Genomic DNA, 24663 nt, shown 5'->3' with positions numbered 1-24663 from the left:
ATTGGACTTTTATCATTAGAAGTGATGATCCAGTATAAATATAACTTCGTAAGCGTATTAATTTTGGTACCCGTTGTATGACACGCACGATATAAGGCGGGGGCTCCAGCGCAAGTAAGTGTTCCCAGTGTCAGTTTCACAGTTGCAAGTCTTCTTATTTTAGGAGCACTGATGCTGAAAAGTGATTTTTTAAATACGCTGAAATTGTAAGAAAATGCGTTTTATGATCGTCACCTATGTGCAATACGTGTAAAAATGAAACAAAATATTCGGTAAACTTTGGCATGGGTGGAGGACAGTGGGATGGGGTCGAGGGTTGGGTCTTGGCCCCAAGTGTCTGTGAGCGATTTATAAGACATCAACATCACATCTTATAAAATTCACTATTACACTAAAATGCGATATGTTAACGTATGCTCGACTGAAAAGAAATACATAAAATATCCACCTGGTAAACGTTTTGCCGAGTTTAAATCTTTCTCTAAACTGGACTTTTCGCTGTAGGAAAGTTTACGCTCAGTTTCCAACTGTAAACGACTCGGGTTTTCTATTTCAGCATCAGACTTATATTTCTTCTTTAAGTTGTTCATATCTGCGACAAGTAAATCTTCATCTGTAATGGAATGATCAATTGTTATCTTGTTTAGGGATTTCAAAACCAACACACTCGTCTTTACCAGATTATAAATCTGTGTTTTCTTCCGTTTGAGTGAAGCAACATTAATTTACTCGGGTTTTATTCGGCTTGTCAACAAGAGCTTCACAGGAGACAGCGCGCTCGACTATTTCGATGCTAGATAGTGAAACTGAGCACATCTGAGGAAGCCGGAGCTGTCAATGGAGTGTTTAATGACTCCAATGGTGTATGACGATATTGCACAATAGCTTGTGTGTGTGTGACAAAAATATTATGTAATAAGAGAGATAAAGATAAAGTGTCATAACACTATATAAATATAAAGGGGGCATAATTCATCAAATATTGGTGCAAGGGTTATGCACCTTGTGTCATATGATGTGAGTGATGATGCGGAACAACTACTTCAAGTTTGAATCAAATCCATTTAGTAATAACTGAGATATAGTGAAAATGCATCGAAATTAACCTTCAATTCTAAGTAAAAGGGGGCATAATTCATAACAAATTGGTGCCGGAGTTATGCACCTTGTGTCATATGATGTGGGTGATAAGGTGGAACAACTAGTTTTAGTTTGAATCAAATTTAGTAATAACTGAGACAGAGTAAAAGTGCATCAAACATTTAACCTGAAATTCTAAGTAAAAACAGGGCGGGGGGGGGGGGGGGGGTGGAATTCATGAAATATTGGTGCAAGAGTTATGGCCCTTGTGTGATATGATGTGAGTGATGATGTTGAACAACTATTTTAAGTCTGAATCAAATCCATTTAGTAATAACTGAGATAGAGTGAACGTTCATCAACACTTTAACCTAAAATTCTAAGTAAAAGGGGGGATAATTCATTAAATATTGGTACCAGAGTTATGGACGCCGACGCTGGGTCGAGTAGGACAGCTCACCATACTTCCTATTGTCGAGCTAAAAGCTTCCGATTCGCAGTATATGACAGACTTTTGAATGAGCACTACATATTCTGATCGTAAAAGGACTTAACGTAGTTTTCATTATATATTCCATAGTTTATAAACATGTCATTTACAGTAAATAGCAAAAGATCAGTATTTTTTATATTAGCAAAATAAAAATTGCACACAAGTTATATCAACTTACACATGTTTTACTTATTTGATTTAAATTACACCATGGCTAGTTCCAAGCACTTAAAATGAGGAAGAAAACCCAACGTTCCCTCCGCTTGGACAATTAAAGGAAAATTAATCTATAATAATCATATACCCCAACCAAGATTCTAATAAAAAGTATTGAGGGGCAAGTGTTTCGAAGTCGACGACTCAATCAAAGAGATTCTGCAATTACTTTGTTTGGTTGCATTCTTTGCATCCAAAGTATCGTCTTATAGATTTTAATCAACACATCAGCAATTTGTAAGTGCCGTGTGGCGACTGTAAAGTCACTCCGTACTTGGATTCAGTGTTTTCGGTCATTTAGGATCATGGAGTCCATTCAATATCTATGCAATAGAATTCTGCTTAAGCCAGTGCTAGTGTGTGTGAGGAGTGTTGCCCTTTTCATAACCTCTCATGAACAGATTCAGTCAAATAGTCTGCTATTTGCTTGCTTGGTTACATTTCATGCTTCCAAAGGATCTTCTTATAGACTTTATTAACTATCACAACAGCAATCTTTAAGTGCCGTGTGACGGCCGCAAAAAGTCTCTCCGTTCTTGGATTCAGAGTTGTTATATTTTCTGGACCTTTGGGATCATGGAGTCCATTCAATCTCTATGTAATAGAACTCCGCTTAAACCGGTGCTAGGGAGCTTGAGGGATGTTGCCCTTTTCATTACTTCTCATGCACAGACTCAATCAAACTTAGTCGGCTATTTGTTGGCTTGGTTGGGTTGAGAAAAAGAACCACTACTTTCCCGTTAGCATCTAAAATAACGTCGGTGGTAATTAACTTAACTAATGTCTGTCTCATCTCATTTTGGACCTTAACTTTGGGCTGCTATGAAGAAATGGAACGGGATCAAAGGACATAAAACATGTTTTTGTGAACTAAAAAAAGTCACCCTCGAGAATTTAAAGGGCATTTGCAACAATTTGGTTTTCTCGTGCGACTGAATTTTATTTTCTCTACGGAAAATCACTTTTATTTATTTCTTGTCGCCAATGCCAAAGATTTTCTAATTTGGAAATTTACGTAAAATTTCATGTCCTCAGGCACGTTTAACACTTATCTTTTATGGAAAACTGAAAATTTGAAAAAAAACTGACTTTGCATGAAAGATTCCTGTCATTAATTATTCACTGTACAGTTATAAATTTCATTATGATCATTACTTTTTTTAATTAATCCTTAAATCCTTCAGATCGATGTCCATTTCAATAAATAATTTCAAAGTCAGAAGTTTCGCACAGAAAATCCATTATCCGAAAAACTGATAAAGTCAATCAGCGAATTTCAGATTAATAACGGAACTATGCATATGAAACAATATCTTAATCACATTATTTTTTAAAGGCATAATTCAAGAAAAACCTGTGCAATATAAAATAATCATTCATTTAGTCTTCTAAGAATATATCGCCAATAATAACTTTTCAATTATGTCATACAATATATGACGTCACTAAAATATCTCGAGCGATAAAGTACATAATGTGTGTAAGGCCATTAGCAGGAACGATGTGTGAGCTCTTGCGCTTAGATACCGTAAATACAATTTAGTAATTAATGAAACCCACTCGAAATTAAATAATGTAAAGTAAAATAGCTGCCAATGGTGAGAGTTTTATCATATGAATAAAATTTAAGTCAAAGGCGGTGATGTTGCGGGATAAGACCGATCATTTGAATACGTCTACATGTGAAATTTTGACATTAAGAAGTACAATTGCTGTTGTTTCCTTTATTTTATATCGATACTGCTACCTAAAAAAGATTTCATAAGCCATTTATATACAGAATAAGGTAAAGTTTGCTGCAATTACGAAATTTTAGACAGCATATGAAGTTTGAAATTTAATGGCAACACTGTTCTGTCATCGTGTTTTAGCAGTATTTTCAACGTATCTCCCGCATTGGAATCGGTATTCGTATTTGTGGCGGGAAAACCGCACGTGTGTTTCATAACGCTCAATCTAAAATGAAAGTTACTGACGTCCTTGAGCATGAAGAACAAATTATCCCTTCGAAAGGTCATATTTTTTTCTGTAAATCTACCATCTCTAGTTAGAAATTGCTCTGCTTTGAAATTTTACCGAACGGCCCGCAGAGAATTAAAGACGCGAGGATCGAATTGATAAAATAGATATTATGTTTTTTTTTAAGAATTATAAAGAATAATGGCAATTATTAACTTATTAAGAATGTAGCCCCATATAGGCAGTTTTGTTGATAATAATTGGGAACAAGCTTTTGTGGGTCATTAGGTTAGCTGGGCAAATTGTATCAATTGAAATATATCGGGACCTTTTATTTTCAATTATCAATTGCACTGACTTAGATTACAGGTAGAAGTTTTGACTTAAACCGAACGTTGACCGAAAATAGCGTGTATGGACTGAAACGGAAATAACTGCTTCATCGGTTTTTAATTCAGGGCCTACCGTGCAAGTAAAGCCTGTAAGTTTTACACAAAGTTTGTTTTACTTTTTCAAGTCTGTTATTCAACAATAAGTATACTAGACGTCGACAACTGTGAGCAAATTCCTTAATGACGTTTGTATGGGCACCGCCATCTTGGAATGGGAAAATCACAAAATCTTGAATTTTTACGTCATCTTAAAAAACAAAACAAAAACAAAAATCATGCCTGGAGATATTAACATTCTGCTATCAACGCTGCTATTTTTTAGAATTTTACATAATCGGAGGTCCAAAGTTAGGTAATACATACTTTAATATGATTTCTTCTGTATCAGTTCAAGCACCATTCCATCTAAATTATGAATGTTTGCTGGTCCAGTGTGACAGCAAATGCTAAAACCCATACATCTAAGCGATTAATAAGAAGGTAACATTACAGATACTAAACTTTACAGTTATGCTAAATATGTTATACATTTAAGAAAGCTCAACTGAAAACAAATACTTGAAATTTACACCTGGTAAACATTTCGTCAAGAATCCATCCTTCTTTGGGCTGAACATTTCACTTTCTACATTCGAACGTGTATCATCATACATATCACTGGCATATCCAGTAGATGATGTTTCACCAGAATTGCATGAAAGTTTACTCTCTGTGTCCAACCTCAAAAGACCCAGGTTTTCTAAATCTTCATCTGTAATAAAATAAATGGTTGTTATTTTATTTCTGTTTAGAAAATCCTTGCAGAGAAACGCTAAGTACATGAAAGGAAAAGGAAAATAATATTGGTTACATAACATTGGTTAAATGAGAATCTATGAATCAATGAAAAAAAATTCACCAGAAAACCATTTATCGGTTGTCTAACGACTGTCGGAAAGAACTAAATGAGTAACGGTCAGCAAAATATGCTGTAACCTTGGCCTTAATGACCACTGGTCATCTGACAAGCAGTTTCGGACAAGAATATTTTAAAATATTTACATCAGTATCATTTGAAAAGAAAAGAAAACCGTGTCAAGTTCTTTTAAAGTTGAGGCGACCATGTTTACTTACAAAGCAACATTAGCTTTAGAAATAGTGGAGAGTGTCACCTATGGTAGCCATAAATCGCTCACCTGAAACTGACAATTTGACCTGTATGTATGCCACACTGAACCATGAATGATGACAACTGTGTTACATATAAAAGGTTTTATTTCTTCTATTTTTAAACATCAGTCCAATGGAACCACTTGCACAAATTTAGGAGAGGGCCTTACAAAAATACTAAAGACAAAATTCTGTAGTGATCTATTAGGCAGTTCAAGAGGAGTCGTTTGAATTTGTTTTTTAGCTACTCAATAAAACCGACATATTCGACTAAACATCAACACAAAACCTTCAAATGATGCTACATATCAAGTATGATGATGCTTAATCTCTAGGTTAATCAGCAGAAATTATTAAACTGTGTTTCTATGTTTAGCTCTGGCAGCCTTTAAACAGTACAGCGGGACAATATGAATGAATTTAGGAACGGATCTTAAAAGGATGCTATAGACCAAGTCTGCTGATGTTCCATCAAGTCGTTCATGATAGGAAGTAATTTAATGTTAATTTTGTCTGATTTTAACTCTTGTAGCCCAAAAAATCAGTTAAGAAGAATAAGAAAAATAAACAATTCTAAATGAATACCTTATAAAGATGCCGCAGACCAAGTTTGTTGATGATTTATGGAGCAGTTGTTTTAAAGTCTATCTATTTCACGCCCTGGCGGACCCGATATCAGCCAAACGGAAACAATTGAAAAATATAGAAGAGAGGACCTCATAAGGATGCCACAGACCAAGCTTGGTGTCAACCCATCAAACAGTTCATTAGTAGAAGCCGTTTAGAGGTTTTTCTATTTTAAGCTCTGGTGATTCTAAAAATCAGTCAAGTGTATCCATTTGAACAAATCTGAGAGAAAACCTTAAGAGGATGCTACAGACGAGTTTGGTGATAATCTAAGATGTGGTTCATAGAAAGAAGTGGTTCAAAGTTTTATTTTTCTATTTTCAGCTCTGGTGGCTGGCTCCTTAAATCTGTTAAGCGGCACAATTTTAATAAGTGGAGGAGAGGACCTTATTAAGATTGTACAAATCAATAAAGGGGATAATCCATCAAGCGGCTCAGGGGTTGACCCCTAAAATCAGTGAAGCGAAAGCATTTTATCAAATTTTAGACAATGCTTTCAAAGATGCTACACATCAAGTTTATTGATGATCTGTCGAGCGATTCATGAAAACATTGAAGCGGATCAATTTGGACAAATTGTGAGACTTTACAAGGATGCTACGGTCTAAGTTTTGTGACATTTCATTTCGCAGTTCGTGAGAAAAGTCATTTACAGGAAGTCAAGCGGGATCATTTGAATAAAGGTAGGAGAGGACCTTGTAAGGATGCCAGACCAAGACTTGTGACAATCTATCAACCAGTTCTTTAGAAGTCGTTTAAAGGATTTTCCAATGGCCCTCTAAAATCAGTGAAGCGGAACAATTTGAGAAAAAGTTGAGAGGACCTTAAAGGGATGCTACAGACCACATTTGTTGAAGATCTATTAAGTGTTAAAAATTGATTTGAAATTTGGCTATTTTTAGTTCTTGTGGCTTCTAAAGTCAGTCAAGTGGTGGTTCACGTGAGCTAAAGACAGTTCTACGAAATTACTTTGAAAGCATCTCAACAGTCTATGACAAGTAGATTCTCAAATTTTCCACTTTAGCTATAACAGAAAAACCTTCCCTACCCAAGACAGTTATTTCTAAGTAGCGGATTGATTTGAAGAAATCTGCCTGACCTAGAAGCAATCAAGAATCAATTCTGTAAGATTATTTCAAAATAAGGTCAACAGTTTCTTATGAGAAGCAAACCAAAGTTTCTGCTATTATTATATAAGGAAACAATTGGTATATTTGATCCAAATTTCATATTTAAAAACACGAACAATTACTTCAACATAAAATTAACACGTTTATGTGTATTTACAGTACTATGCATTAGGTTTAAGATAGTACACACTGTATATATGTACAGATAAACACTGTATGAATGTGTACAACCACTAAAAACTGGCTGTTTTTAACAAACAACCGTTGCTACATGCTATTCAATTACGAATGTAGTTCTATATGCAAATTTAATTTATATAGTATGTATTTAGTATAGAAAACACATTCAATGAGGATATTATATATATTTTACATTTCTGTTGCCGTGGAAGACTTATATCTGAGGGATCGGAAAGGGTATCATCCCATGTGCATTCACATTAAGTGTGACTGAAAATAACTTGGTTGTTTATGAAGATATATGTGGACGACAGACGGACGACAGGCATCCAACGATCATAAAAACTCACCCATTGCAGCATGAAAGTAAAAGGAAATAGTGTTACTCATTCTGGAATAAGTGAAGATGTGACCTCTATTAATAAAAAGTCTTTTCAATTGCATAAACAGTTCCCGCCTACTGAGTGTTTCTTACCTGCGTTTGGTATAGTGACCATATTGTCTCTAGTCCACTTCTTTCTCCAATGTTTAAGACGGAAACTATGCAATAAAATGAAAGTCAAACAATATTAACACAGAGTATCTTATGGAAATTATCTGAAATCATAATACTGAATTTATATCAACTCAATGGTAGGTTATAAAGCTTCATATTGTGTTTGATCAGCATCACAGTATTCGTGTCAGAAGTGTATCTAAACTAGCATCTATATAAAGCATCATTTAAGACTAAACCCGATTTAAGCAGGTTCGGTAATAAATTTTTGAGATGCTCTAGACGTGATATATCGAACCTTACACAAAATATGACATTGCTCCTTCTGTGAAAATTTGAGAACTAAGATCGTCAAACTGTGTGTGTCTTTGCAATTTTAAGTGTTGCTATAAATAACGCCTGATCTGGACAAACAATTCATTGATCTTTCTGTGCATAAAAAGTCAGTAAAATTGGGGAAAACACGTAACATTTCTAGGCTGAAAAATAGCGTTATTATTCTATTTTTTTGTTTAGCACCCAGTTCTATTTGTCTATTTGATGCCTCCCCCCCCCAAAAAACAACAACAACAAAAAAAAAAAAAACCGCAGTTTAAATATCACGTTTTTGCAGTGGAATATTACTGGCGTGATATCACGTTTGGGATTACCTTTGAACATACTGAAAAAATTTACTTAGATTGCCACGGGAAAACGCAGTACATATGTTAACACTTATAACGAATATATCCTATTTAAAATATAAAATGCTATATTCAGCTTTGCATGTGGACAGATATGAAAGGAAAGGGCACCATACATAGAATTCTTGCAAAAAATAGCGTTATTATTCTATTTTTTTTTGTTTAACACCCAGTTCTATTTGTCTATTTGATTCCCCCCCCCCGCCTCCCTTCCCCCCTCCCCCCCCCCCCCCCGAAAAAAAATATATATAATGAACCATTGAACCATTGGGAACATGTTGTCATTAAAGTTTGTACCAGAATATGACATCTGTCTGTAAGAAGACTCCTATCAAGGTGAAACAGACCACCAAAACAACACGATATGATAATTATTGAACTAGGGATTGTTGAATTATTTATATTTTTTTGGTATCGTATATATCGGTCCAGTGTTTAACGCATCAATCTCTTATGGAACTATAAAACAGATATTTCCTTCACAATATATATTGACGTCTACCAGGGAGCTGAAAAAATGCACTGCTGACTACTACCTGCAGCCCTATACAAGATAAGTATTGATGGTTAAGTATATATCAATGAACCGGGGTCAAACATTTAACATATGCTAAAATGTGTAAATAATACAGTAAATTACTAATTATTGTGTTTCCTGACTTCTGTCGAAGTCTTCTGAAACATTTGTTACACTACTATACTAAACATTTTATAATTGTATTAACATAGACCATTAGAGACACAATTAATCGATTTGTGTCAGTAACTTATGTATCGTAGATGACTGGATAAAGATACCTGCCAAGAAGAAAATGATTGACGGCAGTGTAACAGTTTCCAGTAAGGTCTGTCTATACTATCATGTAACGGGATGGATACTTAATGATTTTCAACAAGGTTACACCCATTTATTCCTCAGCAAAACCAAGCAAAAGTATAGCAAATAGAGCATTAGTGTCGGAAAAAACGGATAAGTATCCAAAATGAAATAAGTAAAATATAAAATACTAAATTTTGTAACTGTATATACCTTCAATTCATGATTACAGATAATGAAGAATAAGAGTTATAAGCATTAAATTAAACTGATTGTTGCACATTCAAAAATGTTTAACAAACTACCTCTTGTTTTTGGTTTTATTTCGAGCCAAGTTTGCACACCTTCCATGCTATTTTAATCACACGAAGCAAATATTTCGAAAATCTAATCCGTTGACCACATAATGGATGAAGAACCTATCATATGTGGAATACAAAGCACTAATTAATAATAGAAACTGACCGAAAGTTTGTTTTTGCACTTAAACAATTTATGTAAGAAAATATATACATGTATCAAAAGTAATCAACAACTTTGAATTAAGTGTTTAATATCTGCTTGTACGGCCCATAAGTCACATTACAACGACTACTTTTAAGAAATATGTTTTTCTTACTGTATTACATCAATAATTGTCCATCATTATATGTAAACTAGATTTTCTGTACCATTTTGTAAATTCATTCAAAAGAATTAATGAATTCTAATTTTTAAAACTAAAAATTACTTATACTGAATTGATTCAATTTGTGTGTACTTTTGTTTTGCGTTATTTTGTCGTTTTGACCTGGTTCTTTATCTTTAAATTAGATGCATAAATGTGATGATTCAAATGTTTTACAAGCCATGAAAGATCTGTTGAAGTAGTGATAGAATATTAATAGAATAGGAAATATGTTAAGTTTATTTCACCAAAAGCGAATAAAGAAACACATTTTAAGAAAACTGCCTTTCTTCCATTTTATTGTGGCCATCTTGGACGCCGTCTTGGTTTTCTCAGCTCGCCACCATGTATGCAAATTTATGCCAGCCTGCAGGATTTGAACCTTTAAACTATCACAAATTGATAGTATATAAAATGCCGTGTTGAATGTTTGGTCTGGGTTACTATTTCAAATAGTTGACTGTCGCGCATACAGTTTGCGCATACAGAAATTTAGTACTTTACCTCGAGCCAAAACCCTAAAACGAATGCTTTAAATTACTGTCGTCTCAAACAATTATCATTTACCCATCTAATTCTTCTTTTTACAACTACTCGCGATACTGTTTGGTTTTGTTTGGTACAGTCGATTTTGACGATAAAATATTACTATACTCACCCTAATGTTATGATGAAGATAGCGGCCGTTACTAATATTAAGACCACACATAATATGATGAAAAAGGCAATCCTTTCTCCCAGTAGATTTTCAGTAGATGTAGTTGTGTCGTTGGCTGTTATATTTTGAAATTGTGCACCGAAAATTCTAGTCCAAAGTGTCTGTCTACTCTGCAACGGAAGTGAAGAAAAAAGGCCAGATGTACAATTCTTCTCCGACTGTCCATTATCATAAAGACAGAAGCTGAACTCTGTTGTAGGATTTTCAAACATATGACCGTTGTTACTATTCATCTTTACTGCTTTATCATCGGAAGTATCAGACGGATCGTTTACAGCTGTAAACAAAAAGAAATGCGATACATTAACCTGTTGCTGCGATGTAATATTATCTCTATATTTTCTCTAAAATCTGAAATGACTTCTATCGTTGACCCATAAATTCTAAAAGTTGTATAAGTATTCAACTTGTTAATGTCTTTGCTTCGAAAGATCATACGGAAACAAAGCAGCCTCGAATAGACTAAGATGTTCATTTAAAACTTAGATACTGTTCTTTATAGCATTAATTATCCTAGCCTTCGTGGCAAAGTGGATATGACTTTGGGGTTATATATAGTGATATTCGTTCTTCTATCATTTTTTAAATCTCATCAGAACTTTTTCTATTTACGTTTTTCTTCAGTTGTTTTCACCCTTTAAACGTTTTTGTTTTTGGTGTATTAATATTTCTAATTTTTACAAAATGATTAGTCCCGTAATTGCCGATCTGAAATCGGACTCCTTGCAAGTCTTGACAGTAAACCTTCATTTCCAGTCCCAGAACTTTCTAGAATAGTACGATTACAAAATATACTGTAAAAGTGATACATCATTAATACAATTTTATTTACAGTCTGCTATTTACTATTTTAAATAAGTAAGTTTGAACTCATGAAAAGTGTTGTTATTTTTCTGGCCCTTTTTCTATAACTGAATTCCACTTATGCCAGTGCTAGACAACGTAATAGGTGTTACACGTTTCATTACCGCCCATGTTAGACTCACTCAAAAGAGAACATTTGTCACCAATAAGGGACATTCAAACGTTTGCAGTCTTAATGGGGTATAGCGTCAACAAACATTTTATTTAAAGGATTAATTATTCTACACCATATACTTTTTGAGCTATGAGCATCATAAACTAAAAATCCACTATTTTAGGCTATTTCATGGGGTGTAATTCTGTAATTTGCGCTTAAATCTCAAGAAGAATTTCACGTGTGCAAGGGCCATCATGATAAAGACAAGGTTTCATGAATTTACATCAAATACTTTTTGAGCTAGGCGCGTCACAAGGTGAAAATGTGCATTTTTACTATTTCAGGGGTCATAACTCAGGAAATGGGGCGGAGCCAGCCGAAAAATAGGAGGTGTGCATGATCATATCATGATTAAGACTCATGCAAGATTTCATCAATTTATATCACAAAGGTGAAAGTGTCGGCAATTTCCTGTATATGTTTGAATACAGTAATATAATGTACAGTCAAACCTGTGTTAAAGACCACCTCTGAATAAAGACTTGTCCACAGATTATCAATGGAAAAAGTTATTACTTCGCAATAAACTAGGTTTATTATGAAAGTATTTTTCTAAAAGTTTTGAACATCGCTACGCCGCTATTAAAATTATATGTCATCTTAAGCGGTTGGTCATTTAAAAAAGATATTAGAAAATGAAAATTGTAAGTTTTTAAAAACTTTTTAAGTTTTGAAAATCCATAAATGAGCGAAAAAGTAATTAAAAAATAAAAATTCCGATCCATACAACAAACATTCTTTTGTCCACCACCAGATAAACAGATGTGATTGCGGCGAGCTCTCCTATACAGCTATTCATTGTCACGGTGGCGTACTGATAAGGTGTCTGACTTCTATGCATGTTACCACGGGTTCGAATTTTAATGTAATGTAATACTATCGATACATATTTCAATTTTACATTATATTACGAATCATATTTCATGAATTGTAATGGTTTTGTCTTAGAGTATTTATTTTCTGAAACGATGATGACAGGTAATTTGTCTTCTATCTTTATTGAATGTAGTGTTTACAAATCAGTACGATTTAATTTATGCGGGATAATGATTAACTTTAGCAACACAAAAAGGTATCGCCACATTAGCCTTGGTAGAGAAGTAAGTTAAGTGCCCATAACTCTTGTGTGATTTTTCAATATCCAACAAAGTCGCTATATTAGTTTACGTACTTTATGAAATAAAAGCCACAATGTAGCCTAAGAAATGGTAAGTTCCCAAGTGTGGTTTATCGTGAGTTCTTATACGTAAGAATATACCACGAAGGCCGTATGCCTGAGTGATATATTGTTTCGAATAAGAACGAAAACTAGGGTTATTTTACGATAAATCACACTTGGGAACTTTTTATTTGGATTCTAACACGACATACTAGTACCAACAGTGTTAGAAAAAATGGTAACTATTTTTTACGATCATGCTACGTACCTGGATTGGATGACGTCATTGCACGCGAGTGGTTTATTGCAGAATAACCCGAGATAGATTTTGTTCTACATGTATGTAGGTTATTTGCTGGTCGTGTTAGAATAATTATATTTTTACGAAGCTTACAACAAATAAGTATCGAAAAATGAAAATAAGGATCAAGGTAACGATTCTTTCAAAATCTAAACAGAACAACCATAAAAGACCCTCCCACGTTCAGTTGTAATTCGCTATTCGCTCTTTGATAAAATACAGTTCCTAAAAGACTGATAAATGCAGTGGAAATTCATACAGTCGTGTAGATTTAGTTTAGATCTATACCGTCAGAAAATTAGTTTAAGCTTTAGATAAATGTTCCTTTAAAAATGTTAGCATCCTATTTCAAAACATTTTTTCAAACGACGCCATTTTGTTAATGATTTTAATGACGTCAGATTGCACGTGCAATCGCGCGGGGAAAAAATCCGCTTTTGTTGTTTATACGAAAATTAAAGCATTTTTCTTTTCATATAAACTGTAAAGTGAATGTAATTTTCATTTAATAACATAGAAGTATGCTGCGTATCAAATGAGAAAAAAACCCAAACACAAACGAAATGAATTTCAATTATACTAGATCCCAGAAGGCTACAAGAACATTAAAATGAAATTATACAGCATGAGAAATATATGATCAAACAGTGTCAACGTTTAATTGTAAACCCGAGCGCTTTCGGGTTTTCAAGGTCATCATAAATCAGACCAATAATGGCATATTTCCACATTTATTTGAAGATATGTAAATGCAAATTGAACAATTAAATAATATATGGTTAAAGCCGCTCGCACAGTATTAGTGACTTTTTTAACATGTTCATTTCCGGCAAGTTTGGCATAGAATGTATATATGACACTGAAAAGTGATAAAAAGTGCGAAAATAAAAGTTCAATATTGGTAACGACGCAAGTATCTGTTCTGCATTATTTCAAAATCGTTGCAACGGTTTACTACCTTCTGCACAAACGTTTTGGTTATTGATAAGAATATCTTGCAAAAAAGTATGAAAATTAGTGTGTATCACTAGTCACATTCAGAGTACATAATGTGGATATTTGAGAGATATGTTTTTATCTAAAACATGTGGGTTAGTCCTTTGAAATGAGATCAGATAGGGGTATTTGTAGTAGTTATTTTAAATAGCACACTTCTGATTTGTCATCGCCTATTCCACCAATACTCCCGCTTTTAAAGCTTTGCATAATGCTAAATAACCCCTTGATATGCTGGCTCCATAACAACAGATCCCCTCTCTAGTTTTCAGTTTATTTAGTTCTGCCCATTTCATGAGCGCAGCAGGCGGTATGTATTCAACGTAGAAAATGGTGGTTACATATGAATACAGCGTGTTTGACAGGTTATACGGTATTTGTTCCCGAGGAAACAGTGTGAAAAGAAAATGTATAATATCATGTTTTAATAAAATTCGGAAAATAAAACATACCCCTTATTTCAATCAAATATTTGTAAAATTGGTTAAAAAGTTTATCAAAAGAGGATACGATGCGAAAATCGTGAAGCACAGTGCATGTTTAGTGATTGACCCCTCTGCAGTGAATTGCTACGCTTTCCTATTTGATGGTGCGATGACTAATAAAGTGTAAGACTCCATGATGCCTTTCTCCTAAATCCTACATACAACGGACGGAGGGAGTTGATTTTTGTCTTGCAGTTTTCTTAATAATATTTTAAAATGGTTAAAATGACTTCTGGCTTCAAGGCAAAACTCAGACATGTCTCTGAATTTAAATGGATTAAATTTCTACAAACACCTTTTCCATTAGGTTTAAATGATAACATTTACCAAAAGGGAAATATTTCAAAAGATTCCCCAAGAAGACGCAATACTCGTTCTCATGGTGTCCGACGCAAAAGAATGAGTGTTGCCGATTGCCATATGATACTAAATCGCTCTGGTAGACATGCTATGCTATCGTGTTTAACCCCTTTCCCTGTTTCTTCGTTGAGGCAAATTGGTCAAGAAGCTGATAATATTTATATGCGTACATATCAATTTTACGACACTGCTTCATTGATACAAACTTATACACAACATTTTCGTAGATCTCATATTGATTCTGAATCCGACCATAACGAAACTTTCTAAAATTATCTTTCTTAAATAAAGGAATCGAGTTTATTAATTTACCTAGTATTTTAAGAGACCTATCTGTAGTTAACTCTATTCCTAAATATTTCAAGAATTCAGAAACACCTATTATCTGTTACAAATATAACAAGAGGGTCATGATGACCCTGGATCGCTCACCAGAATAATATGTGCTACATGTTTTAAATGTCAAACTGATGATTTTTAGAAATTTTTTGGAAGATTTTCCGATGTACAATCAAGTAACCCCTGGGGCGGGGCCAATTTTACCCCGGGGGTCATGCTTTAAACAAAGTTTGTAGGAGTCTACTAGGAAATGTTACAGATCAAATATCTAAGATCTAGGCCCTCTGGTTTATTTCCCTATGTACAATCAAGTAACCCCTGGGGCTAGGTCAATTTGACCCTGGGGGTCAAGATTTGAACAACTTTTGTAGAGGTCCACTAGGCAATGCTACATGTCAAATATCTAAGCTCTAGGCCTTCTGGTTTATTTTTAGAAAATTTTGAAGATTTTTCTATGTACAATCAAGTAACCCTATGGGGCGGGGTCAATTTGATCCTGGGGGTCATGATTTGAACAAATTTTGTAGAAGTCTACTAGGCAATGCTACATGTCAAATATCTAATATCTAGGCCTTCTGGTTTATTTTTAGAAATTTTTTAAAGATTTTTCCATGTAAAATCAAGTGACCCCTGGGGCGGGGTCAATTTTGACCCCGGGGGTCATGATTTGAATAAAATTTGTAGAAATCTACTAGGCAATGCTACATGTCAAATATCTAAGCTCTAGACCTTCTGGTTTATTTTTAGAAAATTTTGAAGATTTTTCTATGTACAATCAAGTAACCCCATGGAGCGGGGTCAATTTGACCCCGGGGTCATGATTTGAACAAATTTTGTAGAAATCTACTAGGCAATGCTACATGTCAAATATCTAAGATCTAGGCCTTCTGGTTTATTTTTAGAAAATTTTTGAAGAATTTCCTATGTAAAATCAAGTGATCCCTGGGGCGGGGTAAATTTTGACCCAGAAGGTCATGATTTGAACAAATTTTGTAGAGGTCCAATAGGCAATGCTACATGTGAAATATCTAAGCTCTAGGTCTTCTGGTTTATTTTTTGAAAATTTTTGAAGATTTTCTTATGTAAAATCAAGTGACCCCTGGGGCGGGGTCAATTTTGACCCCGGGGTCATGATTTGAACAACTTTAGTAGAGGTCCACTAGGCAATTCTACATGTCAAATATCTAAGCTCTAGGCTTCTGGTTTTTGAGAAGAAGATTTTTTAAGATTTTTCTATGTAAAATCAAGTGACCCCTGGGGCGGGGTCAATTTTGATCCCGGGATCATGATTTGAACAAAATTGGTAGAGGTCCAATGCTTCACACCAAATATCTAAGCTCTAGGCTTCTGGTTTTTGAAAAGATGATTTTTAAAGTTTTTCCTTTCGGTTGCCATGGCAACCAGAGTTCTATATGGAATTCAATTCTTTGAACAATTTTTGTAGAGCTTCACCCAAGGAATATTCCTGTGAAGTTTGGATGAAATTTGCCTAGCGGTTTATGAGGAGATGTCGTTTGAAGTAAAAGTTTACGGACAACGGACAACGGACGACGGACGCCGGGCGGTGACCCATCCTAATAGCTCACCCTGAGCCTTTGGCTCTGGTGAGCTAATAAACCAGTTAGAAACGTTATATCTAATTACAATCAAATTGTCTCGGATTTAGATATAGTACTTAATGTTCCAGATAGTTGTAACTGTACAAAATCTAAATACTGTTACCAAGCAGCTGGCCATGTTATAACGGGTAATTTTAAGATTTTTAATGATGAAAGAATCAGAGATATTTTTTCCAAAGTCCAAAATATAGAATTCCCTCGTCCATTAACTTTGAAAAATGTCTCTCTGAAATAACTCAGTCTATTGATGACTATATTAAAAAAATGGTGTCTGAAGGAAAATGCAGATCAGAACGCTCTCACTGTATGGAACAAGTAAATTCGATGAATTGATATCCCCCGCCGAAAGGGTTTGTAGTGAGGAATGGCAAAAAAAATATATCCGGCAAAAAGTTAAGGATGTTAATAAGAAACAAATAATTTCATTCGTCAAAATCAATTTAACAGAAAACAAATGTTTAATAAAAGAGTACATAATAAATGTATGATACTTTGATCCTGACTAAAGAATTTATTTTGAATGGGATATGCTTACTGTAGTAAGCTTAGCTTTTAAAATTAAATGCAGTTAATTGAAATGTGAGCTTGAAGTTTAACTGGAACGAAATATTGTCTTTTAGTGGTTTGGCACCAGGTGTTGCTGTTTAACATGTACATTTGAACTTAAAAGAACAGATGTTCTTAAGAGAACACATGGCTGAGGACAAGGTTTGTGCAGTCACAACTTAATATATTTATTTTTTTAGGGGGTGGGGGTGCGGGGGAATGGGAGAGGAAACAAAATTTCACATGTTGATTATAAATATTGATGGAAAATTAAAAATTAAAAAAAGGGTAAAAGGGTGAAGTTGGGCGGGTGGCGGGGGGGTGGGGGCAGAGGATGCATGATCAATGGTGGGCATGACTGGGTGGAGGAGTGAGGTGGGGGAATGGTACAACTTGCATGTTGATAAATAATCATGGAAGGTTTTTTGGGGGGGGGGGGGGGGTCGGGGGATAGGGAGGGATGTAATCAAGGTAAGGGGGCGACAGGTGTGGGTACACAACTTCACATGTTTACAATAAATTTTCATGGAAAAGAATGAAAGAAATTTAATGAAATTCTACTAAATGGTAAGTTTGTTATGTACAAATATGTGGATTTTTATACAATTAAAGGGCAATAACTCTTAATTTACAAATAAATCCGAATGAAATTGTGTGTACACAACCACATTATGGCGATCTAAATTCTGTTTAAGTTTCATAGTTCTAGGTCAAATATATCAAAAATTATGATGCAGAAATTGCCATATTTATAGTACCCTATATAGTTAACACTAGAAATTTCTAAGGACCTAGTCTGGTGTTACTTGGGCAATCTGACTGAAACTTGACGGGCCGCAAGAACTCATAGTGGTGAACATGTAAATGAAGTTTTAAATAAATATTCCCAACCATTTTCTAGATATGGCTCCGGACGGACGGACGGACGGACGGACAACGCCAAAACTATATCCCTCCGACTTTCGTCGGGGGATAAAAAGAATATATATAAAATCATTAAAACTCTAGTTAAATTTTATGAATCAAATCCTTCCTTATTACTTCCTAAACCCAAGTTTTCACTTCGAAGTTTAAAGAAAGCTTTATCCAAGCTACATACGAATTTTGTTTTCACTCCTGCAGACAAAGCTTCTAATAATATTATTATTATATGACGCATTTACTACACAGAAGTATTACAAAATGAACTAAAACATACAAAAACCTACCAGTTATCACAACTAAATGAGAGAACTATTGCAAAACGTCATGCAAATCATTGTATAAGTTTTAATGTCGCACTTGACGGCAGTCAAATGAAGCTCCCTACTCTTTATTGGGTCCTAAACTTCACAAAACTCCATATAAAGCTCGATTCATTGCAAATTCACCCTTATGCACTACAAAAAACATTTCTGTACTTTTAACTTCTTGTCTTACTACAATTAAAGACCACGTACAGAAGTATTGCTCCAAGGTTTATGAGAACTCTGTTAATCTGTTTTGGTCCATCAAGAACTCTGGAGATGTTATCAAAAAGCTAAAAAACAAACACTTCAAATGTTCGAAGATAAGTACTTATGAATTTTCTACTCTTTATACAAATACCACATAAATTTATTAAAGACAAACTAGTAGCTTTAATTGAGAAAACATTTGCAAGAGAAAACGTTAATTATCTGGCTTGCAATGAAACTAGAGCATTCTTTTCTAACAGTGCATTTAAGAGATACAACCTATGGAGTTGTGATCAGGTTTGTGAAGCTCTAAAGTTTCTACTAGATAATGTATTTATCAAATTTAGCAATAAAACTTACAGGCAAGTAATTGGTATCCCGGTGGGAACTAACTGCGCCCTCCTCATTGCTGATTTATTCTTACACTGTTATGAACGAGATTTCATGCTTAGTTTATCTACTGAGACACAATTTGAAATTATTGAAGCTTTTAATGAAACCTCAAGGTATCTTGATGATATTTTAAATATGGACAACCAATATTTTTCAGAAATGGTGAAATATATTTACCCTAAAGAGTTACAGCTGAACAAGGCTAATACTTCAGATTTAGAAGCGTCATTTCTGGATTTAAATTTAACAATTTTGAATAATAATATAGAAACGAAAATATATGACAAAAAGAACGATTTTAATTTTGAAATTGTGAACTTTCCCGATTTTGATGGAGATGTCCCTCGAGCAACATCATACAGTGTCTATATTTCACAGCTTATTCGTTTTGCAAGGGCTTGCTCAAAGATAGATGATTTTAATGACAGAAATCTTCATATCACCAAGAAATTGTTACAACACGGTTTCCGTTATCATAAGCTACGGAAAGCTTTTAGTAAATTTTACTACAGATCGTCGGAACTGTTTATAAAAATACCATACGCCCCTTAAAACACTTTTAAAACTTGGACTTACACACCTGGAATACTATGGAGATGTAGTTTATAAAATTCGGAAAATTAAACATAACCTTTATTTCAATCAAATATACGCAAAATTGGTTAAAACGTTTATCAAAAGAGGAAACGATGCGAAAATTGTGAAGCACAGTGCATGTTTAGTGATTGACCCCTCTACAGATAATTGCTACGCTTTCCTTTTTGATGGTGCGATGACTAATAAAGTGTAAGACTCCATGATGCTTTTCTCCTAAATCCTACATACAACGGACAGAGGGAGTTGATTTTTGTCTTGCAGTTTTCTTAGTCGTGTCCTTAAAAGTTAGGCTCTTGTTGCTCTGACTTCAGACAAGTTGTTGAGTACATTGGTGTAAATATATCTTAAATTTACCTTAATTTTATGTTTTGCTTTATTTATCTGTTATTTTTGCACTAATGTTAGAGCCTTTCTCAGCTTGGATTTTATTTAATTTGTGTTGTTTAACTTGTTGAAAACAGGGTAAGTGTGAGGTTGGCATGCCCTAAACGCGTTTAAACCCCCATTTTCCTTTATATAGGTTACTGACCGTTCCAAGGCGGTGCCCCTATTTTCAACCGGTTGTTTTGTCTGTCTTATATTGTCTGTTGCGTATGTTTTTTTGTTTGTTGTAAACGTTTTTCCTCCGCCTCACTCCCCTTATTGCCCGCTCCTTTCCCTTGGATTTACGTTAGTTTTTGCATCACCTCCCACTTTACTTTTGGTAAGTTATCGTGGCTCCCCTTTGTTCTGGCAGCCGAATCCTAAGACTTGATTGTTATTTTCCTACATGTGTGGTTGCGTTTGTATACTTGTGAGTCTATAACGGTGCCCTACTGTTTTCTTATGTGTTGCTTGTTCGTTTTTCTATGTTATTCAGTTGATCGTAGTTGTATGTTTATCTTTGGTACATGAGTGTCCGCGTTATTGTGGTTTACGTTGTAGTGCGACTGTTTCTAAAGAGCACGGCATTCTCTTGTATATTTGTCCTTGTTCAACATTTCCCTTCGAGTTCCTTGACCTCCCCCCTCCCACCTCCCCCGAACCCATTTCGCCCTTTACTATTTCCTTCCCCTCCATCAATATTTAGCATGAATTAATATGTACTTGTTGGATGTTTGAAGCAACCCGTCTGAAACATTTTTCCATTACAGCTTCTTTTTGTTGTTTGCAAATGCGTGGCTCTGAGGCTGTGTTTTTGATGCTCTATGCTTACGAGAAATCTACCCTTACCTTTGTTGTAAAAATTAAAAATATGTTCGACTGCCTAAATCTATTAATTTATTTAAAATGAAATATATTGGAGTTGTTGTAGAACACATCATTTGTTGATTAGTTTGTCACAGATAAAACGTAAGGGTAGATTTCCCGGAAGCTCCCAAAACATAGCCATAGAGCCATGCACCGTAAAAAAGGCTACCACAAAAAAGCAGTAAGGAAAAATATTGTAGATGGGTTACTTCAAAAATTCAACAAGAACATTTTAATTATACAGAAAAAAGGTGGGGAAGGTTGGGAATGGGTAAACAAGATCTCGTAGCACAAGAAATGTCCCCCTTGATGCATTCAGTAATTGTGCAAGGTACAGAAATTATTTGGTCACAGTCCACTGGACGTTTGACGTACTAACAACAATTCAAAATCATGGGTCATTTACAAGTCATAACTTTGTGATCTTTAACCAAAGCATTGTATAGTTAAATGACAAATCAGTTCGACTTTTAAGGGTCAATTTTACCTTGACCTACTGACCTAAGGATCAATAGGGGTCATTTGCTGGTCATGACCATCCTCTCTATCAACTTTCATTATATAATGTCCAATCGTTCTTGAGTTATCATCCAGAAACTGTTTAACTGTTCTGGGTCACTTCGATCTTGACCTATGACCTACCTACTGACCTAAACATCAAAACGGGTATTCTTCTGAAAATGATCAACATCCCTACTAGGGTTCGTGATCTTAGACCCAAGCATTCTGAAGTTATAGTCCGGAAAATGTTAAATTGTTCCGGGTTACTGTGTCCTTGACCTTTAAACTATTGACCCCAAAATCAATAGGGGTTATCTGCTGTTCATGACCATCCTCTCTTTCAACTTTCAGGATCCTAGGTCTAAGCATTCTGAGTTATCCTCTGGAAACTGTTCGACTGTTCTGGGTCACTGTGAGTTGACCTATGACCTACTGACCTCAAAATCAATAGAGGTCATCTGCTGGTCATGTCCAACACTCATATCAACTTTCATGACCCTAGGTCTAAGCGTTCTTGAGTTATCATCCGGAAACCACTTAACTGTTCAGGGCCACTGTGATCTTGGCCTTGACCTACTGACCTCAAAATCAATAGGGTGATCTGCTGGTCATGACCATCCTCCCTATCAACTTCGATGATCCTAGGCCTAAGTTTTCTTGAGTTATCCTCTTGAAACCATTTGACTGTTCCATGTCACTGTGACCATGTCCTATGACATACAGACCTCAAAAACAATAAGAGTTATCTGCTGGTCATGTCCAACCTCCCTATTAAATTGTATGATCCTCGGCCTAAGTGTTCTTGAGTTATCATCCGGAAACCATTTAACTGTTCAGGGTAACTGTGACCTTTGACCTACTGACCTCAAATTCAATTGGAGTAATCTGCTGATTCTGGCCATCTTCCCTATCAACATTTATGATCTTAGGCCTAAGCGTTTTTGAGTTATACTCTGGAAAACATTTGACTGTTCCGAGTAACTGTGACCATTTCCTATAACGACTGACCTCAAAATCAATAGGGATCATCTGCTGGTCATGTCCAACTTCCTAATTAACTTTCATGATCCTAGGCCTAAGCAATTTTTGAGTAATTATCCGGAAACCATTTAACTGTTCAGGGTCACTGTTACCTTGACCTTTGATCTACTGATCTCAAAATCTATAGGGGTCATATAACGGTCATGATCAACCTCAATATCAACTTTCATGATCCTACACCTAAGCGTTCTTGAGTTATAAGGAAACCGAGTAACTGTTGCGGGTCATTTTGACTTTGACCTTTAATCTACTGACCTCAAAATCAATAGGGGTGAGCTGCTGGTCATGTCCATCCTTTCTTTTAACTTTCATGATCCTAGGCCCAAGAATTCTTGAGTTATCATCCGGAAACCGGTTGGTCAACGGACCGACCGACCTACCAACCGACATCTGCGAAACAATATATCCCACCTTTTTCGAAGGGGGTGGGGCATAAAAAAAGACGAACATTAACAGGGAAAACCACGTTCCTAAAAACACTTTCCCTACACCATAAACTACAGCAACACACACACGCTCGCACGCACGCACGCACACATACACGCACACACACACACACACACAAGTGGGGTACCGCCCAAGGACGGACAGCAGCTAAAATTATGGTGGTCACAATAACTCACTTATAGTACAAGGAAAATGACTGCAAGGGTGTGTAAGTCTAAGGTTTAAAAGTATTTTAAGGGTTGTGTTATGTTTTCTTGTTTGTTGTTTCCTCCGCCCCACTCCCCCTATTGCCCTCTCTTTTTCCTTGCATTTACGCTACTTTTTGCATCCCCTCCCCCTTTACTTTTTGTAGGTTTTGTGGCTTCCCTTTGTTTTGGCAGCCGAATCCCAAGACGGTACTTGATTGTTTTTTTCCTACATGTGTGGGTGCGTTTGTATGCTTGTGAGTCTATAACAGTGCCCTACTGTTTTCTAATGTGTTGCTTGTTCGTTTCCTATGATATTTAGTTAATCGTAGTTGTATGTTTATCTTTGGTACATGAGTGTCTACGCTATTGTGGTTTACGTTGTAGTGCGACTGTTTTAAAGAACATGGCATTCCCTTGTATATTCGTCCTTGTTCAATTTTCCCCTTCGGATTCCTAACCCCCAACCCACTCCCACCCCGACCCCGTTTTGCCCCCTGCCATTTCCTTTCACTCCATTAATATTTAGCATAATGTAATATGTACTTGTTGGATGTTTGAAGCACCCCGTCTGAAATATTTTCCATTACAGCTTCTTTTTGTGGCGGGCCTACTATGTAAACGCATGGCTCTGGGGCTGTGTTTTTGGTGTTCTGTGCTTCCGAGAAATTTACCCTTACATATTATCTTTTATCATTTTTTAGATTTTGACGATCTGCAGTAAAATCTAGTGAAAGCATTCCGAGTTAAAATCCTTTAACTTTGAGCAAGCGCTAACTCAAAACATGCATTTGTCAAAAATAATTTTATCTTTAAACAAAACTGTTGGGTTGATTGTGGATGTATCAGTTAGAATGCCAATATAAAAATAAACATTGAAAATAACGCTAAGTATATCAAAATATTAAACAGTTGAAGATTTAAAATCTACAAGCAATTATTGCCAGACCTACATGTACAGAGCACATAGACATCATAAACTAATCAAACATGTACCTGGCTTTCTAGGAAACACTATGGTGATCCGATTATTTGAAACAACTGCCTAACCACAACGATCAAAATACAAAAATTGCTTCATTTGACACAGAATCTCTGGACTCTCAACACATCACACAGCCTAGTGGAAGAAGCGATGATTTACTGGTTTAATAGATATGCAAACGAAATACCAAACAGGTTCATAAAAGAATTCATATCTGAATCGTTGTCTTTTATTTTGAAAAATAATACATTTGTATTCAATGATGAATATTTAAGGCAGATATAGGGAAAGCGATGGGTTCAAAATTTTCTCCAACCTATGTCCAGTTGTCATAGGATATTTGGAGCAAAATCTCTACAGAAAAATAGAGAAGCAAGTGGGTGCAGAAAAGACAAAACAGTTTAAAACGGACTGG

General features: G+C 35.3%; 1 protein-coding gene across 1 annotated transcript in view; it reads right to left on the bottom strand.

The window, feature by feature from the left end:
- The window catches only part of LOC123523992 (uncharacterized), a 63833-nt gene that overhangs the window by 15644 nt on the left and 23526 nt on the right, over positions 1-24663 (bottom strand). The window contains exons 4-7 of the mRNA XM_053539347.1: positions 10548-10884; positions 7702-7766; positions 4712-4891; positions 449-613 (exon numbers count right to left, since the gene is read on the bottom strand). Of these exons, the coding sequence (XP_053395322.1) occupies positions 449-613; positions 4712-4891; positions 7702-7766; positions 10548-10840 (703 nt within the window). The 5' untranslated portion in view covers positions 10841-10884. The remainder of the gene's footprint in view (positions 1-448; positions 614-4711; positions 4892-7701; positions 7767-10547; positions 10885-24663) is intronic.

This window comes from Mercenaria mercenaria, chromosome 3, assembly GCF_021730395.1.
Source record: "Mercenaria mercenaria strain notata chromosome 3, MADL_Memer_1, whole genome shotgun sequence".
Taxonomy (NCBI): domain Eukaryota; kingdom Metazoa; phylum Mollusca; class Bivalvia; order Venerida; family Veneridae; genus Mercenaria; species Mercenaria mercenaria.
The sequence above is the reverse complement of the archived record's forward strand: the minus strand, read 5'-3'. Positions and strand labels throughout refer to the sequence as shown.